At 44.3% G+C, this 20,081-nt stretch overlaps 1 protein-coding gene across 2 annotated transcripts in view; it reads right to left on the bottom strand.

Annotated features, from left to right (window-relative positions):
- LOC135197837 (tyrosine-protein phosphatase non-receptor type 23-like) overlaps window positions 1-20,081 on the bottom strand; it is a gene marked incomplete in the record, with an annotated part of 242,063 nt that overhangs the window by 198,692 nt on the left and 23,290 nt on the right. For both annotated transcript variants that reach the window (XM_064224997.1, XM_064224998.1), the window contains 2 exon segments: window positions 1,346-1,523; window positions 14,749-14,951. In XM_064224997.1, the coding sequence (XP_064081067.1) occupies window positions 1,346-1,523; window positions 14,749-14,951 (381 nt within the window).

The following is a 20,081-nucleotide window of genomic DNA, read 5'->3' as shown; positions in this document are numbered from 1 at the left end:
GTCCAAAGTACCGATCCAATTAAAAATCGGGAGAGAAATTCCAAAATCCAGCCAATAAAGTGTAGATCCAGGAGAAAAGGCGTTAATAACAAGGCAAAGTCGTAATCTGATACCCAAAATTCAAAAACTCTTTAAATGCGGGTCAGGCTAAATGACCAAAAGTTCGCCTAATGTGGGACAAATACACATAGCACGGCGAAAAAATAACAATTGGGGATGTCGGCGTCTGTTGGCCGATATTTGCAAAAGCGTTGCCAATGGTACCTCAGGTAACTCATTTGACAAGATTTAACCTACAGCGTTGGCAGCGCTGACAGTTAACTACCCACTTTATGGGTAAATTAATGGGGATATAGTTCGGGCTGGTCAGTGACCAGGACTAAATCAGGTGTTCAGGGAGTGTATTGCAATATTAATTTTTACACAAACCGATTAGTATAAATGGTGAGAACTTTAATGTGCAAGAAACTCATCTCATGACACAAAGTCCTTGCACAAACAAAATCGTACAAAGAATTCTGACAAGAAAGTAAACATTACAACACCACCCGATGAGAAACAAATGATTAAAGACAGTCCGTGCAGGTCAGCTAAGCATTGCTCTTTTTGTTAATTTTGAATGTCAACTGCACCTAACAGTGCAAAGATGTAAGACACTTTAACAGTTGGTCAAATTCATCCCAAATAATTTAGTCTGTCAAGCTAAGCACTGGGGCACCTTCACCCATTCAGTCCTCAGTATACAGTAAACAGGGGGATCAGAGTGCTTGGACAACAACAGAATGAGATCTAGAACAAGAACTGCCACAGAAGGCAGCTTGGGAGAAAAGAGTTGTGTTGCCCTCAGAAGACACCCAAGAGGCCTTCTTCAACTTCATCTTGGACCTGTACCAATGAAACTGGACAGGAGACTAAAGATGATACTCTATGCAATCCAAACATGGCATATCCTGTCCTATGTAGAGAGAACAAACAGAACAAGCAAATACACACATACGAACAAAAAAAATCACATCCAGCAAACCTCATAATGGTTAACATCCCACATGCAGGAATCAAGCACCAAGATTCTTACAACAATCAAGCTCATCACAAAAATTAAAGCCTAATATCAAAAGAAGAAGAAGTCTCTAGCAGCAGCCGTGTTCAGGCACACAACATATATTTTTCAACAGTAATATGGCCAAAGAAGCAGTGATACCAACAACTGGGATTGTGGTCGAGTCCCTCATCCCCTCAATCATCTTTTGCTTGTTAACTACCTTGTTACCAAGCTTGGATGACATATACCATATTAAAGACCACAGTTTGTATTCTTAAAGGATAAATGTAAAAACAAGCTTACCTGAAATGCCCATGCAGCACACTGAAAATGAGTACAGCTGATCTTCATGCCATCAGGGGTATTTCTGGCATCCATGGCACCTAAATCAGTATGAAGAGCCCCAATATTGTAGAGAATGCAAGCCATTTCATATTTGATGTCAGTTACACTATAAGATAGGCTTGAATAAATGTCATACCTGGAATTTTAACCATAAAAACATATATAGTTGTCAGTTCCATAACCTTTCTAATCCTAACATTTACTCTAAATCTATGAAGTACAGAATTAAAAAAATTAGCACCTGCAAAAACTCTTACAACTGCAAGATTCACTTAAAACCTCAAGATCTTTCTTTATTCTATTGGCCTGCCGATCCCTGTCCTTATAAACAGCCCAAATAAAAGGGATACTTACCTTAATCTGACAAATTAAATCATGAAATCTCAGTACACAAAAAGTTAGTGTACCTACAAGTAAAACTATTTTTATAAAAATAAGTTTCACATATATGTACTTACCAAACAATTACATAGCTGTAAGCTTTCTTCCCTGTCAGTCAAAAATTCAACTTATTTGGCGGCAGTGTCACTGCAGTCGTTAGTGCAGGTGACAGAGACCCGCCCACTTTTGGGAACACCCTGTACTGCTGAGGTAACTGTCGTCAATTCGTTGAGCCCCAACGTCCATCGGTGGGGAGGGAGGGCTCTGATTATGTAATTGCTTGGTAAGTATATGTGAAACTTTATTTTATTATAAAAAAATATTTTCACATAAGTGACTTATCAAACAATTACATAGCTGAATCCACACTCCAAGGAAAGTGGGTAAATGGGCAGATATTATTTCTAACCTAAAATAAGTTATGTTTAGAAACAATAACATGCTCACATTACAACAAAATATTTGCAGTACCTTACCTGGTGAGAGAGCAGCTGCAGGTGAATGCTGCCTCTGGTTGGTGCTCTCATCACCTGTAGGAGATGTGGCAGTGATGGCCAGGGCCATCCCTACTAATAACAGGATTTTGTAACCATGGAGGTTCACCAATGGTTAACAAAATAAAATCAGTTTGACCTTGTCCTGGTCGAAGACCAGACAACCAATACAAAAAATCGTCACCTACACTATAATAGAAAAAGTCACACCCCTAACCATAAAAACACTGGAGGGTACACTGGGTACAATGTATCCCCAGGCTTTCCAAATTACTCAACAACCTCAAAAATACAAATCGAGGAGATAGTTTTGGGAAAGAGGTCCCCCTATGCTTCCTCTCCTAACACCATGCCAGCTACAGACAGCGGCCCCAACCTAATATAATTCTCAAAAACAGATTCTATATCCTTAAGACAATACGATGCGAACACTGATTTCGAACTCCAGAACTTCATTTGCAGAATGGAGGATACTGACATATTGTGTCTAAAAGCTAATGAAGTCGCCACTGCTCGAATTTCATGAGCTTTTACCTTCAAAATGTTAAGAACTTTGTCTTGGACTTGAGCGTGAGCCTCCAGAGTAAGACTTCTTAGTAAGAACGACATAGCGTTTTTGGAGAGAGGACAGGTGGGGTCTCTCACTCAACACCAGAGATGTTTTGAGCTTCCTCTTAAGTTCTTTGTCCTATGAAGATAATATCTAACGGCCCTAACTGGACACAACATTCGCTCTTCTTCTTCTGAGCCCAATATGTCCATCAGGTTCTTTATCACAAAAGAGCAAGGTCCTCGTTCTTAGCCAGAAAATCCCCACCATAAGAACAAACTGCGTTGTCTTGAGCAAATCCAATCTCCTTACTAATAGCCTGGATTTCACTCACTATACCAGCTGATGCTAAAGCTACTAAGAACAAAGTCTTCTTCATAAGGTTCTTTAGGGAAGAACATCGTAACATTCTGAGATGTGGACTGGATAACCACCTTAATACAACGTCCAAGTCCCAGTCCACTTCTCCAGATTTTCCCACTTTTGATGTCTCAAAAGATTTAATGAGGTTACAGATTTCCTAATTATTCAAAATGTCAAGGCCTCTATGCTTTAACACTGAAGAAAGCATGAACTAGTGAAGTGAAGCTTTGAAGTCCCAGGAAAATTGCCTTCATTTCCTTCACATTTATGTGGAGGGTCTTCTCTTGTTCTGTCCAGAATCTTGAAACTCTCGTGTCCTAAAAGAACTTCCCATCCTTTGTCCGATATCGTCGGAGAACTCTAAGTATGGGTTCTGAGTGACTAAAGAGATCCCTTCCTGAAGTCTCTCCCGTGAAAGCCACCAATGAAGACCTGACTTTATTTCCTCTGTCAGGGGAAAGACAAACAAATCTAGATGAGTCACTGATTTCAATTCGCTTTCAGAAAGAATCGGAGAGACCTCATGTGGAGACGGCCTAAGTTATGAAACTCTCCACTGATGCTCAAGTTCTGGGGAGACTCATCCAGTCAAGTGCTGACGTGACGAGTGAATTAAGAAGTTTTGCACTGTCTTCAGGCACGACTCTAATCTCTTCAGTGAGAGAAAAACCTGAAAAGCTAGTCTAGAATTCCCTAAACAGGGAATCTTCTAAGTTGGAGACAACTGGGATTTCTTCTGATTTATTAATATATCTGACAACTGGGATTTCTTCTGATTTATTAATATCCCTAACTGTTGAGCTAGTGCAATGTCTTGTCCAAGTCCTCCACACACTGACAACTTGACTTGGATCTCAGTAGCCAGTCATCTAAATAGAATGAAGTGTTGAGCCCCATCAGATGTAAACACTTCCCCAGGGGAGCAAGGATTCGGGTAAATACTTGGTGATCCTAACACAGTCCAAAGCAGAGGGTTCTGAATTGAAATATTCTCCCTTTGAAGACAAACCTCAAAAACTTCATTGACTCTTGATGAATGGGGACATGAAAGTATGCATCTTCCATGTCGAGAGTCACCGTCCAGTCGCCTGGTTGGAGAGCCGACATGACAGACTGTCATGGTGATCGCTTTATAATGAAGAAACATATATAAAGGAAAGGAAAATCTATTTTCTTCGAGTATGTCGGCAGCAAGGAGGCATTCCTGCATGTGTTTGGGGCGTCTGTTCTCATGATTGTTTGAGAATACTCTGTTGTTTTGTGGAACTCAAGCACACGGATGCCGATAGCAACACAACGCTTTGGATATGACTTTGGAAACGTTCGTTGGTATGCTCCACCCTTTTCAGCCCCGCCCCAAGATTGACGTGTATATATATATATATAGGACTCTGAGGAAGTGAAGGGATCAGGTCATCAGAGAAGAGAGGATGAGACCATCAGATCAGCAGGGATAAGAGGAGAAAGAAGAGACGAAGGATGAGAGAAGAAGAGGATGCATGAGAGAGAGTGGAAACGGAAATAAGAAAGTAAAGTCCATAGTTTGTATTCGGAGAGAAAGAAGTCTCAACGCCAAGTAAACCCTTTCTGTGAAGAAGCGTCCAGCAAGTGGTTTTGAGAAGTAATCTGCCATTCAAGTTTCAAGAATAAGTCATTCCCTCCTGTAGTCTGAAGATAAGAAGTTCATCTGAAGTTTTTACTGTTCCCTTGTGGAGCCATTGCTTCGAAGAACCGAACTCAACAGCTGCAAAACTAGCCAACAAGTATTACATTACCGCACTATTTTCCCCTTTTCACATATAGTCAGATTTAATTTTGTTATGTAAATAGGAGAAACCATTCTGCATTTATCTTTGTGAATAAGCTTGTAAATAACTACCGTTCTGTTTGAGTTTCTTCCTATATTTGTATCCTGATGTCTAGCAAGTCTCCAGGCCCCCAATGCCCTGGGGAATATAAAGAGCCTGTTGTAAAAACCTACGGAGTTCGTGTCTTTTACCTCCTCAAAGGCTTGTTTGCTGATAAGGGCCTCTAATTCTTTGATCAATGCTGAAGCTCTCTCTGATCCCTCTGAGTATGCTGTCAGCGTGATGGGAGCATTGGACAGCGGCAAATCTTCTGGAGAAGGGATTGAATAACGTTCTTGGAGTACTTATAGTACCCACGGCTCTGCTCCTCTCCGACTCCATTCCTCCCAGAAGAAATGGAGTCTTGCTCCTACAGGTGTGTGAAGGATCTTCTGATTATTTGGAAGTCAACTTAAAAGAAGCCTTCTTGGTTGACTTAGCTGGAGCTCGCAAGTTAGTCCTTCGTCTATTTGGGATCCTAGTCTCCCCCCCTGTCCCCCCCCCCAAAAAAAAAAAAAAGATTGCTTCTGTAGAGGGGAAGATTTAGCTCCTGTAGAGGGACTATCCTTCAGATGTCTTGTCGGCCAAGTCAGAAAGGTCATTGGTAGACTTTTTTTCAAGGTCCAACAGCACCTGTTGGACTGTCTCCTCTGGGAAAAGGTGAGACTTACTCAAGGGACAAAAACTTTAAGGCTGATTTCTGGTAAGTCGTCACTCCCCAAGATGTGAATGAACACCACAACTCTCTTTATTCAATACTCCCATCATAAAAAGGGAAGTTAGCTCTCCCGATCAATCTCTCACTGCTTTGTCCGCACCGGACAAAACATTAAGCCAGTCCGATGCAAACTCTTCTTTCAAAGACTGGCACTCCTCGATCTTCCTGGCCAATGCTCCAGTAGTCCAATCCACAAAGCTAAACACTTCTATCACTTTGAACCGGTTCCTTACAAGATGGTCAAAATCCGGAGTTGAAAACATTACTTTCACAGCTCCAAATGCAGATCATCTCCGGTTGTATAAAAATGTTATTGTTATAATACAATTAAGTTTGTTCATACTTACCTGGCAGATATATATATAGCTGTATTCTCCGAAGTCCGACAGAATTTCAAAATTCGCGGCACACGCAGTGGGCGGCCAGGTGGTAGTACCCATTCCCGCCGCTGGGAGGCGGATATCAGGAACTATTCCCATTTTCTATTCATATTTTATCAGTGCCACTGTCTCCTGAGGGGAGGTGGGTGGGCACTTTAATTATATATATCTGCCAGGTAAGTATGAACAAACTTAATTGTATTATAACAATAACATTTTGTTCATGAAACTTACCTGACAGATATATATATAGCTGAATCCCACCTTCGGATGGTGGGAAGACAGAATAGGATTTTTGGAAACTAAATTAAGTAGATGATATACATCTTGGTTCCTCACCTGTTAGCATAGCCGACTTCGTGATTACTGTCACCAAAGTCTGCTCTGCGTTACTAGTTGCCAGCGAGGTAGAGACCTGTAATGCTGGTGCGCTCTAGATGATCTGTCAACGGGGCGTGGCCACAATGTGACTAGACCATATGACCATACTTCTGAGGGCAACGAAGCTAAAAACCACCACCTGACCTAACCTATCAAAGTTAGTTCCATAACTTCTAGGCTAAAGAAAAGGAACGCGCCTCAAGCGACCAACCCTTCAAAGTTAAAAGCACACCTATCCCTTTCTATAGGATAGGATTCGTGTTGCTTGCTGCCCCCAATAATATATCTACGGATATGTATGGTCCTAGCGACTTACAGATCTCAAATGTCGTCTTCACATCCCGTCGGGAGTGTGAAGCGAACACAGAGTTGCTTCGCTAAAGCGTGGCACTCAGGATGTTACTGAGTGTCATGCCCTGTTGAAATGCTTCCGAGGCCGCGCCCTCACCTCTTGAGCATTCATATTAAGAAAAATCTCAAATCTTTATGCAAACATAATGAATGAGACTTCTTAAAAGAACTCCTTGACTATAATGCCAGGGTGTTCTTGGACATGAACCAGTCTGGTTCTTTACGGAACACCGCAGATTGTCCGTTGACCTCGACTTTCCATAGTTTTATCAAGATAAAACTTGAGAGACCCGACAGGGCACAGGACTCTCTAATGCCCTTGCCCAACAATTTGTGCCATACCCTTGGTCTCCAAGCCTTCGGGTCAAGGGTTAGACAGGTTTTCGTTCTTATCAAGAACGGAAGGCTTAGAGGACAGACCGCATTATGTCCTTTAAAGCTAAAACCTCTGATGATGGCTAAAACCTCACTAACCCTCTTTGCCGTGGCTAGAGCGGTTAGAATGTTATCCTTTCTGGTCACGTGTATTAAGTTCGCAGAAAGGATAGGTTCGAAATGCTTTTGGCATCAGAAACTCAGACTACGTCTAAGTTCCATGCCGGAACCTGCGATCCAGAGAATTTCAAGATCTCCCCAGACCTCAAGATCGTGAAGCTTTGTTGTTTGACAGAACCGAATCTCTGAGCCTAGAGGCCGTCAACAACATATTTGCATATTCTACAATAGTTAGGACTTCTATTTCTTATCTCATAACTTCATACGGAAAGATAGAACCATAAAGAAATTCACAGAGGTCGAGGTGGAGGAACAGTCATTTCCCTTCACTATCTCCAGAAACGGCCCCCTCCGATTGAACACTGAAAATAGGGCAGCACTGCTTTGCCTTGGCCAAGAGACTGCCATTAATCTTGAAGATCTTATCGCTTCTCGATAGTCTGAACGCCTTCAGACTCAGAGAGGAGAGATATTAGATACTTCACTAAGTGACGATGTTAGATTACACCGTTTCTCTCGGGAAGGGTCTTTGGACAATTCTCGAATTACCTGACCTCTGTGAATCCAACCTCTTAGAGGCCAACATGTGGCGACTAAAGCTAATCCTCTAGGATCATGAATAGGGAACACTTAAGAGGAAGCTCCTTCGTCTTCAATATGATGAAAAACTTAACGAAAGGACGCCCTGTCTCTCCTCACTTTCGACATCCTTCTAAGTGAGGGATTACTCAAACGTCAGTAGTTGTTGCCTTCGATCGAGAAGACCCGCACGGACGTGCACTAGTTTAACGAACCTCTTGAGGATCGTTACGTTCCGTGCCCAAGCCCATAACCAATTCTCTCTTCTTGAGCTATGAGAGAGCTGAGAAATTATCCGAGATGATTTGGGCCACTCGATCCAAACTCACCCTTCGAGGAACTGGAGAGCCGACCAATTTGGCTTCCAATTCTTTCAGACAATGTGCCAGAACATCTGTTCCTCTGTTCGGATGTCTGGCACCCTCTCGCTATCACCCGAGGTGATCCTCAAGCCGTTGAGAGAAAATTAGAATTATTACAAGATCTTTGATGTTATTCCAATTTCTTCGTGAGGAAAATTGTAGAGGTCTGAATTGCTGTTTATTCAGGGAAAACAAGCTTCTCCAGCGAGGAAATGGTCCCCAGCAAACTCATCCATTCCCTCACTCAGCCTGCTTCCTTCCCTAAATAAGGCTGCGCTTTGCATAAGCAGGAGAGCATTATTATAGTGCTATGCCGCGGTAGATTCGTACAGAATTCTGTTACCGTGCGGTAAACCCGCACCGAACAAGTATAAGATATATCTTGTTGAAATTTTCTAAGTAAACGGAAGGCATGTTCATTCATGATTACTAGAAATTTCCTCAACCCGAGGCTAAAATCCATGATTGTAGGGGCAGAGAGAAGGTTTATTCAGCCATTCCCGCAAGGGAGAGAGACGTAACCAACCGCGCATGACACCTAGCTAGCCGGTACTGCGTAGATCATCATCACAGTAACAGCAGCCTTGTTCATCGTCTCGCACTATCTGCCTGAGTTGCCAGCTACTCCTTTTACGAAGGGATAGGTATGAAATTATCGAGCAAAGGAAACTCTCAAGCAGGCATATTTAAACGAAACAAAATTCGTTAAATACAGAAGCTGAGTTGGTGTTGCAGTTCAATTAGAATACTTCTCGTCTAACCTGAAGAGTTGTTCTTACTCCGAAACTCTTGGAAGGTTGAAGGGAGTGTCAAATAAATACATTAGAACAACAGTTCTTTCGGCTTCTATCCGCAGAGGTAAATACGATATGCGTATATGACTTGACCCATGCGTTAGCAAAATGACGCAAAGATAAACTACGTAAGTATTGTAGTAATTTGAACATCGAATTCTCTACTACATCTTTCCTCGACGAGGAAGAGAGAAAGAAAGGAAAACGACTGTCCACGTTCTAATGAATGAGACTTTTTAAAAGAACTCCTTGACTCTTTGCCAAGAAAGGGAGTAATATTCGAATAGAGATCATCAAGAGAGAACCGAGGATCGAAAAGGACCGTTCAATGTTCTTATGATATTGGACATAAGACTTCCTGGATCTAGTCTACAAGTCTTTTTCTTACTCCCCGGATGAGCCTCTGAAAATGAATGAGAGCTCTTCCGAAATTTGTTAATGAGTTTATCCGCTTAAACGATAAAAACGTTAAAATCTATGTCAATGAGAACTACCCCATTTATGAGGGGTGCCCCCACTTAAATGACAAAACGTTTAGTATCTTGACAATGGGGAAAAGCGTCCTTACTTGACAAAATATTAGCACTTTGCTAATAGGGGAAACTCCCCTTTAACATGACCGAAAGTCACCCAGGAATCCGAGTATATAATCTTCCCGATTCTCAGAGAAATCGAAGAAGAGGAAAGAGGGATCGAAGAAAAATTCGGGTATGTCTCTCCGCTAACTCCGAATCCTTTTTAAAAATTTCTGTAAAGGAATGTCCTGGGGAGACTCCTGAAAAAACCTCCTCTTGACGAGCGTTTAGAAAGCGTCAAGCGTCCTAAGAAACGTCCTGAACAGCAAATAAGACGCCTTCTACAAGTCTTTTCTCTCGCAAAGCGTCCTGCCTAGCTTCCACCGAAGCATCCTGGCGAATGTCCACAAAAGCGTCCTCATAAGCGTCCTGCCGAGCGTCCTCATAAGCGTCCTGCCGAGCGTCCTCAAAAGCGTCCTGCTTAGCGTCCTGCCGAGCGTCCTGGAAAGCGTCCTGCTGAGCGTCCTCAAAAAACGTCCTGCTTAGCTACGAGCGTGTCTGAGCAGAGAACACCAAGTCTTCTGAACGACGCTTCAGAGAGGAACTCGTTGAGCGCCCTGATGCATGCAAGGCCCGCCAAGAGGCGTCCTGGCGAGCGACCTTGCCAACATCTCAATGTTATGACGAACCGCGTTTTGCGTATGACGTTGGAATATTTTCAAGGGACGTCCTCATGCGAGTCTCCATGGAGAGCCGCATGCTGCTCCTGATGTGTGAACACTAAAGGACGACGTATGGCTTTCGTCTTCAAGACGGGCCTTAAAGACCTTCATACCTTCTTACAAAGACAGTGGCCGCCTGTGCGACAACTTGCGTCTTAGTAATGCAAAAGAACATCTCCAGAAACGCACTCAGCAAAGGAACGCCGAGCGTCCGAAAGACACCCTCGCAAGGTGCTTGCCGAGCGTCCTGGAGAATGTCTCTACTTATAGGACGTCGAGCACCTCCAAAAGCTTCCTCACGTCTAAATTGCCCTTCTTATGCCGAACCAGAGACATAAGTTGTTTGACTGTGCAAAGCAGCTTGCCGGACGTCAAACTTATCAGCTTGTTTTTTCGAAGTAAAGCGAACGTTACATAACGTATACGGAGCGCCATGAGGAGAGGAGACGAATACTGAGTTGCTCCTCCAAAAGGTGGAATCTAGAATGTCCTTGATTACCAAATTCTTTTGGAATGCTAGCGAGGTTGAAACAGCTCTAACTTCATGAGCGTTCACTCGCAGGAGGCTCAAATCACTCTTCTGGCAAGATGAATGAGCCTCCTTAATAATGTATAAACGAGCGTTCACTCGCAGGAGGCTCAAATCACTCTTCTGGCAAGATGAATGAGCCTCCTTAATATGTCCCTTAGGAAAAGAGCCAGTGCATTCTTCTAAAAGGGTAAATGTGGTCTCTTTACTCTTTCATCCTCTCGTGACTAGAGAGAGGACGTGAAGCGTCCTCTTCTCTAAAGCTTCTTTAGGGGGCGCAAGTCCTTCCGAGAACTCCAACCCCTGTGTGGGGAGGACGCCTCGGAGGACGAGAAGCAATCCTTCAAGATTCGTGCACGTGCTCGATCTTCGGCAGCCTGGGAAGCGACAACAGGACCTGCCGAAAGGAAGCCAGATCAGCATGAAAAACCCGTAACCCTCCTTCGGCTTTTGACATGCCCTCTCCCTGGTTTCCTGGGAGTCCGACAGAGGTCTAGGCCTATAGGCGTTTATGGGGCCGATCTGACGTTCCCTCCTAACGAGAGAGAGGACATGAAGCGTCCTCTTCTCTAAAGCTTCTTAGAGGGCGCGAGTCCTTCCGAGAGCTCCAACCCTTGCGCGGGGAGGACGCCTCGGAGGACGAGAAGCAATCCTTCAAGATTCGTGCACGTGCACGATCTTTAGCAGCCTGGGAAGCGTCAACAGGTTCTGCCGAAGGGACGCCAGATCGGTGGGAGCCCCCGTAACCCTCTTGCGGCTTTCGACATGCCCTCTCCCTCCCTGAGTCCTGGGAGTCCGACAGAGGTCCAGGCCTAGAGGCATTATGGGGCCGATCTGACGCCCCCTCCACAACACAAGGGGCACTACACTTCACAACACTGATTGGAGAGCGAGCACTTTAGTCTAAGATTACTTGATGTAATCCTCTAGCAGACACTTCTTCTAGGCCCGTAAGCCATACCACAGGGTTAGGCAAAATAAAATCTACAGGAGGTTAGAAGGTTCATTATTTCTAACTTCTGTTTACTGTGGAGGAAAACTCCTGATTCTAACACGCTCTAAAATGCGTACATGAATCCTACTTCTTCCGTAAGTCACACATTACACTAATTACATTGAACTTATGCAAAGAAAACATGTAAACGTCATATATACTAAGCGAGTGTCTACCGAAAGTTCCGGTAGCCTCACCCTACCCCATGCAGACAACAAAGTCTGAAACTAGGCTAACTAGCTTCAGACATCAAATGCAATGAAAAAAATTTACGATAGCGTATGCCTAGCCACAAATCCAAGTCAATAATTGAAAGAATAATTAGGATACTTAAGCGGCTAATGAAGTTTCAAAATCCTAGGCGGAGGTCTGTAAACAGTTGTTTACCGACCGGCGACAGAAAAAATATGAATAGAAAATGGGAATAGTTCCTGATATCCGCCTCCCAGCGGCGGGAATGGGTACTACCACCTGGCCGCCCACTGCGTGTGCCGCGAATTTTGAAATTCTGTCGGACTTCGGGGAATACAGCTATATATATATCTGTCAGGTAAGTTTCATGAACAAAACGATACTTCTTGTTCTGGAACTTGGAAGGAGGCTGGGCGAGAGAAGCTTTACCCGACTCCTGCTTATTCACCAACCACTCATTAGCCTACTTCAATACTTTCTTGGCGGACTGAGAAAGAACAAACTTGGTAAACCAGGTGCGGCTGTCTTCCTATCCACTACGAAAGTAGAAGGTGACAAAGGAGAAGCTGGCTGGAAGAAATCTGGGTAAGTAGCTAGTAAAAACTTCAAGACTCGAGTAGGTTGGCAACAAAATCCAGTCTTAATCCTCTTCCTCCTCTTCTGGTGAAACTGGCAACAGACCATCATCCTCTCCTTTAGGAGCTATTGCTTTCTTCAGGAAATACATGTGCTCTTGCAGTTGCTGTCTGAAAGGTCCCAAAGACTAACTTATCTAGCGTAACGCTAGTCTTGGAAGTCAAATGACGAGCAACTTGCAGGAGATAGCTCGTGCCAAAGGGGCCAAACGAGATGAAAATCCTTTTGATGAGCATTGGAGGCAGTCAATAGTACAAGAGCACGTACTCTGTTTCAAGCTCTTTGGTGCCAGAATGCGCCTGTCACCAAACGAATCTTGATTCTCAGGTGACAACTGGCGTGAAACTTGAATGAACTGATCAGGTACAAAACTACAGGATGTGGACTCCTATGCTCCTTCGACTTCTTCACTGGAGGAGTCAAACAATCCACGAATGAGGCATGTCTCTTTAGATGGTGAGAGCCCAAAGTACAATGATGTTTCTTTTCAGGCAACGACACTTCACTTACATCTACGCCTTTCCAATAATGTTTAGTCGTAGCCCGTGTGTCAATGACTGCTCGTGGGCAAACCGCCCCAGTCTCCTTTCAACCTCCAGTATGTCTTCTCCTGGGTGCAGGAGAGTGGAACAGCGACCTTTGTTTAGAAGAACTGGGGGGACTGACAGCCACCACCTCAGACATAACACTGACACTAGCACTTCACTAATCTTGGCACTGGCCAATTGCTCGACAAAAGCACAAAATGACAATCCCAAATCCAGAACAGATTTGGCCAAAAACTCAATATTTCTCATCTATTTTATACTCTAAGCTTGCAATGATGTTAAGATTGGAAGCATGGGATACCTGGAATGGAGTTAGTGGCAAAGAAGTAGAAGGAATAGCTATAGGAGAGATGTTAGGTAAAAGAGGGGAAGAAAAAGTAGATTTCTTTGCCTCTAAAGACAAAGGAGTTGCTTCAATACTAAACTTACTTTCGGCCCTAAGAGCCGGCTTTCTCTTCCTATCTTTTTCCATCTTCTCTAAATGAGACTTAAAGTTCTACCAAGCATGATCACCTAAGTCCTGACATTCAGCTCAAGTTAAATATTTGCCTCATTCCTGCCCACTACATTTCATGCACTTGGAGCTTAGCCATCCTATTTTAAAAGCCTTCAATGCAAAACCTAACTGCTAATGAACTAGAGTCCAACAAGTTAACACTAGATCTTATTTAAATAAATGGAAGCTGAAAAGCAGCTAAGAAAAGAAACAACCACCAAAAGGGTACTTCACCAAATATGAAGATAAACTACAATGGCGATGAAAAAACGACTGTGAGAACCACCGATGTTACTCCGTGGCCAGCAAAAAACAAATTGACGGCAGTTAGCTCAGCAGTACCGGGTGTTCCCGAAAGTGGGCGGGTTTCTTTGTCATCTGCACTAACAATGGCAGCTCCGCCACTGCCAAATAATTAGAATTTTCGACTGCCAGGTAAGAAAGCTTACAGCTATGTAATTGTTTGATAAGTCACTTATGTGAAATGACATTAAATTAAATATGATAAAGCATTCAAAAATAAATGTGAATGTATTCCTTCCATAAGGCATAGACTTCATAATAGCAAATAATGCTAAGCTTTGTTTGACTCCTTAACAGCATCAATGCTTTTATCCTAAATAGTGACCTGAGAATGTCTCAAAAACCTGGGACCACACAGAAATATTGTGTCACATGTGACATATCACAAACTAAAATGAGCCCTAATCACCAAGAATTATCAGAGAAATTCTCTCATTAGAAATCCTTTTACATGTTTTAGAATACATAACGATAAAACTACAAAAAACCATGGTTTGCTAAATGACTTTGACTCATTTATTACAATGTAACACAGACCCATTTGATCTATGCAAGAAAACAAACCATGTACTACTGTAAATTTCTGCAATTTCTTTGCCACTCAGCTTCAGGATTTACCTGTAGCATTTGAAAACATAAGGACTTAACAGCAAAATAAAACTTACTTTCAAACATATTAAAGAATTCATTTTGCTCTGTAAGTACTATCCATATTAAGCTTTTCAACTCACCAATTAAATGTTATAGCCAGGGAAGAATTTTCTGTCAGAGGGAAACGTGAGAGTAAGAAATGCAGTTGGCAGTAGTAACGTTTCAAAGTTGAGCAACCAGTGAAATCTCTTGGAGCATGGATGGCTCCTGCACGCAGTCCTTCCAGCTCGTGGATTTCTGTGCTGTAGTTATCTGGGTCTTCATTGTAATGATCACGAATGTACTGAAAATAAAAATGATATTGTTATAATACAATAAAGTTTCATACATACTTACCTGGCAGATATATACATAGCTAAGACTCCGTCGTCCCCGACAGAAATTCAAATTTCGCGCCACTCGCTACCGGTAGGTCAGGTGATCTACCTGCCTGCCCTGGGCGGCAGGACTAGGAACCATTCCCGTTTTCTATCATATTTTCTCTCTTCCACCTGTCTCCTGCGGGGAGGCTGGGTGGGCCATTAATCGTATATATCTGCCAGGTAAGTATGTATGAAACTTTATTGTATTATAACAATATCATTTTCATACAATGAACTTACCTGTCAGATATATACATAGCTGATTGGCACCCTTTGGTGGAGGGTCAGAGACAGCTAATATGGAATAGACAGGTAAACAACATATGTTGTAGGTATAAAAAAAAAAAACCTTGGTTCCTACCTGATAGGTGGTAGACTTCGTGGCTGTAGCCCGGTAGTCTGCATCACCTCAAGACTTTAGCGAGATATTAGATCTATGGCTAGAGTTCTTGTGGGTCTGTCGATGGGTATAAGAACCGCTTACTCGGCAGAGCCTAAAAGGACTTTGTCAATGGGTACTGGACCACTTCTATGACAACACACCTTGTGAAGGAGCATAACCAATCCCGACCACCTGATCCTAACCACCATGTTAGTATATAGAATTGCTCTGAGTTATCCCCGAACTCATAACAAACAACCCATAACTCGAAATGAAAAACTCATTTATACAAAAATTCTCAAAAAAAAAAATTTTAATACTCTTCCTTACTGAACAACAGTGACTGGCCGCCAGTGCAGCACCGAGCCCTCTTTGTCAGCAGAAATCTAGAACATATCTAGTAGAAGGTATGTACAAATTTAAGGATTGGTGTTTGCTCCCGTACCCAGTATTGTATCCGCCGATACAAAAGGTCCCAGAGAAAAACATTTCTCGTAGGTCACGCGAACGTCTTTAAGATAGTGAGATGCAAAAACTGAATTGCACCTCCAATATGTCGTGTCAATGATTTTCTTTAATGACATATTCTTCTGAAAAGAGAGAGACGTCGCCACTGCTCTAACTTCATGGGCTTTTACTCTTAAAAGCGGAAAAGAGTCGTCAGGACAGAACTTGTGAGCATCCGTAATGACGCTCCTAATGAAGAAAGCTAATGCGTTCTTAGACATGATTCTTGTGGGGTCCTTAATCGAACACCAAAGACTTTGTCTAGAGCCTCCCATTTTTCTTTCTTTCTTTGTAAGAAGAACTTCAAGGCTCTTACCGGGCAAAGAGACCTCTCTTGTTTCTCTCCCTACTAGACTCGATAAGCCTTTGATCTCGAATCTCTTGGGCCAGGGATTCGATGGATTTTCATTCTTCGCTAGAAAAAGAGTTCTAAATGAGCAAAAGGCCGAGTCTTTGTTAAAGCCGACTTCATCTTCTAGGGCATGAAGTTCGCAAACTCTTTTGGCTGTCGCCAAAGATAGGAGAAACAAGCATTTTCTTGTTATATCCCTGAACGAAGCTACGTGGGGAGGCTCAAATCTGTCAGACGAAAGGAACTTGAGAACTACGTCCAGGTTCCAGCTGGGAGGAGTTAGTTCCTTCGATTTTGTCGTTTCAAACGATCTAATCAAGTCGTGCAGATCTTTATTCTCAGCAATGTCTAGGCCTCTGTTTCTAAATACTGCCGACAGCATGCTCCTGTATCCTTTGATCGTCGATACAGACAAATGAGAGACCTCTCTCAAGAACAAAAGGAAATCAGCGATTTCGGTTATAGAGGTACTGGAGGAGGACAACTTCTTAGACTTACACCACCTTCTGAATACCTCCCACTTCGACTAATAGACTCGTCTAGTGGAAGCTCTGCGGGCTCTAGCGATAGCGCTTGCAGCTTCGCGAGAAAACCCCCTCGCTCTGACAAGTCTTTCGATAGTCGAAAGGCAGTCAGAGCGAGAGCGGGGAGGTTTTGATGAAACCTCTCGAAGTGTGGCTGTCTGAGAAGATCCATCCTTTTTGGAAGGGATCTTGGGAAGTCTACTGTCCACTCCAGCACCTCTGCAAACCAATCTTGTGCTGGCCAAAACGGGGCTATCAGGGTCATCCTTGTCCCGTTGGACGCTACGAACTTTCTCAACACTTGTCCCAGGATTTTGAAAGGGGGGAAAGCGTACACGTCCACATGAGACCAGTCCAGCAGGAAGGCGTCGACCACGAGAGCTCTTGGGTCTTCCACCACTGAACAAAAGACTTCCAGCCTTTTGGAAAGGAATGTGGCGAACAGATCTACCTGAGGAGAGCCCCAAAGATCCCAAAGACTCTGACACACCTCTGAATGAAGAGTCCATTCTGTGTGAAGGACCTGGCTTCTCCTGCTCAGTCTGTCCGCCCTGACGTTTCTCGTCCCCTGAACAAATCTTGTCAGGAGGGAGATGTTTCTTTGTGAGGCCCAAATTAGCAGATCTCTTGCTATCTCGTAAAGCGAACACTGAGTGCGTTCCTCCTTGCTTCCGAATGTAGGACAGGGCTGTAGTGTTGTCCACATTCACTTGGACCACCACTGTTCGTCACAAAGGGTTCGAAGAACTTTAGCGCCAAGTGAACTGCTAGAAGTTCTTTGCAATTTATGTGCCAGGACACCTGTGCTGCCTTCCAGGTGCCTGACACTTCTCTCGGTCCTAGTGTTGCTCCCCAACCCTTCTCCGATGCGTCGGAATACAACACTCGGCTTGGGTTCGGAACTTCCAGAGAAATTCCCTTGTTCTCTTTTAGAGGGGACAACCACCATTGCAGGTGTGGTTTCATCTCCATTGGAAGGAGAAAACTGTCGGAGAGAAGTCCCGTCTTCCAGTTCCAAGATCTCCTTAGGAAAAAACTGAAGAGGGCGAAGATGTAGTCTTCCTAGAGGAAAGAACTGTTCGAGCGAGGAAAGGGTGCCTAGCAGGCTTAACCATTCCCTCGCCGAAGTCCGTTCTTTCCCTAAGAAGAGAGAGACTTTTTCCCAAGCCTCTCACGATTCTCTCTTGCGAAGGAAATACTCGAAAACCCCGAGAATCCATCTGAATCCCCAGATAGACCAAGTTCTGTCTGGGAATCAGCCGTGACTTCTCGAGGTTCACGAGTAGTCCCAACGCCTTTATCAGGTCTAGGGTCAAAGAAAGGTCCTCCAAACACTGTCTCTCTGTTCTGGCCCTGATGAGCCAATCGTCCAAATATAGAGAGATGTTGACGCCTTTGAGGTGAAGAAACCTCGCCACATTCCTCATCAGGTTTGTGAAGACCTGAGGAGCTGTGGACAGGCCGAAACACAAGGCCCTGAACTGAAAGATCCTTCCCCCCGTCATGAAACGGAGGTACTTCTTCGACGAAGGGTGAATCGGGACATGAAAATAGGCGTCCTGGAGATCCAGCGACACCATCCAATCTCCTTGACGTAACGCCGCAAGGACTGAGGCCGAAGTCTCCATAGAGAACTTCTCCTTTCGAACGAACTTGTTCAGAGCGCTGACATCTAGAACTGGTCTCCAGTCCCCCGAGGCTTTCGCAACCAGGAAAAGCCGATTGTAAAACCCCGGAGAGTTTTGCTCTAGAACCAGTTCTATAGCTCTTTTGTCCCACATTTGATTCACCATCAGACGAAGAGTATCCCTCAGTACAGGGTCCCTGTATCTGGCTGACAGTTCCCGCGGAATGGTCGTTAGTGGAGGACTGTCTTGGAAGGGGATAAGATATCCCTTCCTGATTATGGACATGGAAGAGGCGTCTGAGTTTATGAGTGACCAGGCGTCTGCAAATTCGAGAAGCCTGGCCCCCACTGGTGTTTGGAGGCTGTCTGTCTCACTTCCCTTTCTTAAAGGGACGGGAAGGAGCCTTACCTCTCCTCTCAAGACCTCTTCTCTTAGAGGTAGCTCTGGAGAGAGGCCCTCCTCGAAAGGGCTGAACCGTAGAAGTCGGTCCTTTCTTGTCAACTGAAACAAGTGGTCTCTTCTTCCTTGCAGTTTGCAGGAGAAGATCCTGAGTCGCCTTCTCAGTCAGTGATCGAGAAATGTCCTTCACTAACTGAGAAGGAAACAGGAAGTCAGACATGGGAGCGAAAACCAGGGCTGCTCTCTGTGAGGGAGAAACCGCCTTGGTTAGGAAGGAACTAAAAATACTCCTCTTCTTAAGGAGTACTGCTCCGAAAAGAGAGGAGATTTCTCCCGATCCGTCTTGTACCGCCTTGTCAATACAAGCAAGAATACTCAGAATGACTTCGGGGTCAAGACCATCCGAGTCATGAGCTTTCTTAGACATCACCCCAAGGGACCAGTCTAGGAAATTAAACACTTCCAAAATATGGAAGAGTCCCTTGAGGAGATGATCCGTCTCCGAAATCGCCCAAGACACGCGAGCTCCATTCAAAGCGTGTCTCCTTGACGAGTCAACCAAGGTTGAAAAGTCCGCTTCGGCTGCCGCTGGGAGAGAAAGGCCCATGTTCTCCCCAGTTCGGTACCAGAAACCTCTCTTGCCAGAAAGTATGGCTGGAGGCATACAGAAGGTGGTCCTGCCCAGATCCTTCTTAGACAACATCCATTTGTCTAAGGACTGAAGCGCTCTCTTCATCGAGATCGTAGGTCTCATCTTCAAGACCGACGAAGACTTAGGCACAATCGCACTCGAAAACAGTGATCGAGGCGAAGGAGGAGCGGCAGGAGTTAAAGAATCTCCGTATTCCCGTAAAAGAAGGTCAGTCAGAACTTTATAGTTCGAGACTCCTTCTCTACCGTCACCCTCTTCTTCCGAATCTCCTTCTACACCTTGTGAGAATCGGCCTGAAAAACGAGAGGATCTTCATCCCGTTCTCTCTCTACTGGTGACAAACTCCTACTAGGAGAGGGGCTCATAGAGTGAACCGACTCTCTCTCACGTCTAAAAGAAGTCTCGCGTCTGCTTGACTTCTCGCGCCTGAACAGCTCCTCGCGCTTGTCTGGCGCCTCGCGCTTGTCTGGCGCCTCGCGCTTGTCTGGCGCCTCGCGCTTGGCTGGAGCATGTAGCCTGGCTGGCATCTCGCGCCTGGCTGACGTCTCGCGCTTGTCTGGCGCCTCACGCAATGTTGACTCCTCGCGCCTGGCTGGCGCCTCGCGCT

Source organism: Macrobrachium nipponense, chromosome 21 (assembly GCF_015104395.2).
Source record: "Macrobrachium nipponense isolate FS-2020 chromosome 21, ASM1510439v2, whole genome shotgun sequence".
Taxonomy (NCBI): domain Eukaryota; kingdom Metazoa; phylum Arthropoda; class Malacostraca; order Decapoda; family Palaemonidae; genus Macrobrachium; species Macrobrachium nipponense.
Note: the sequence above shows the minus strand (reverse complement) of the source record. Positions and strands in the feature narration are given on the sequence as shown.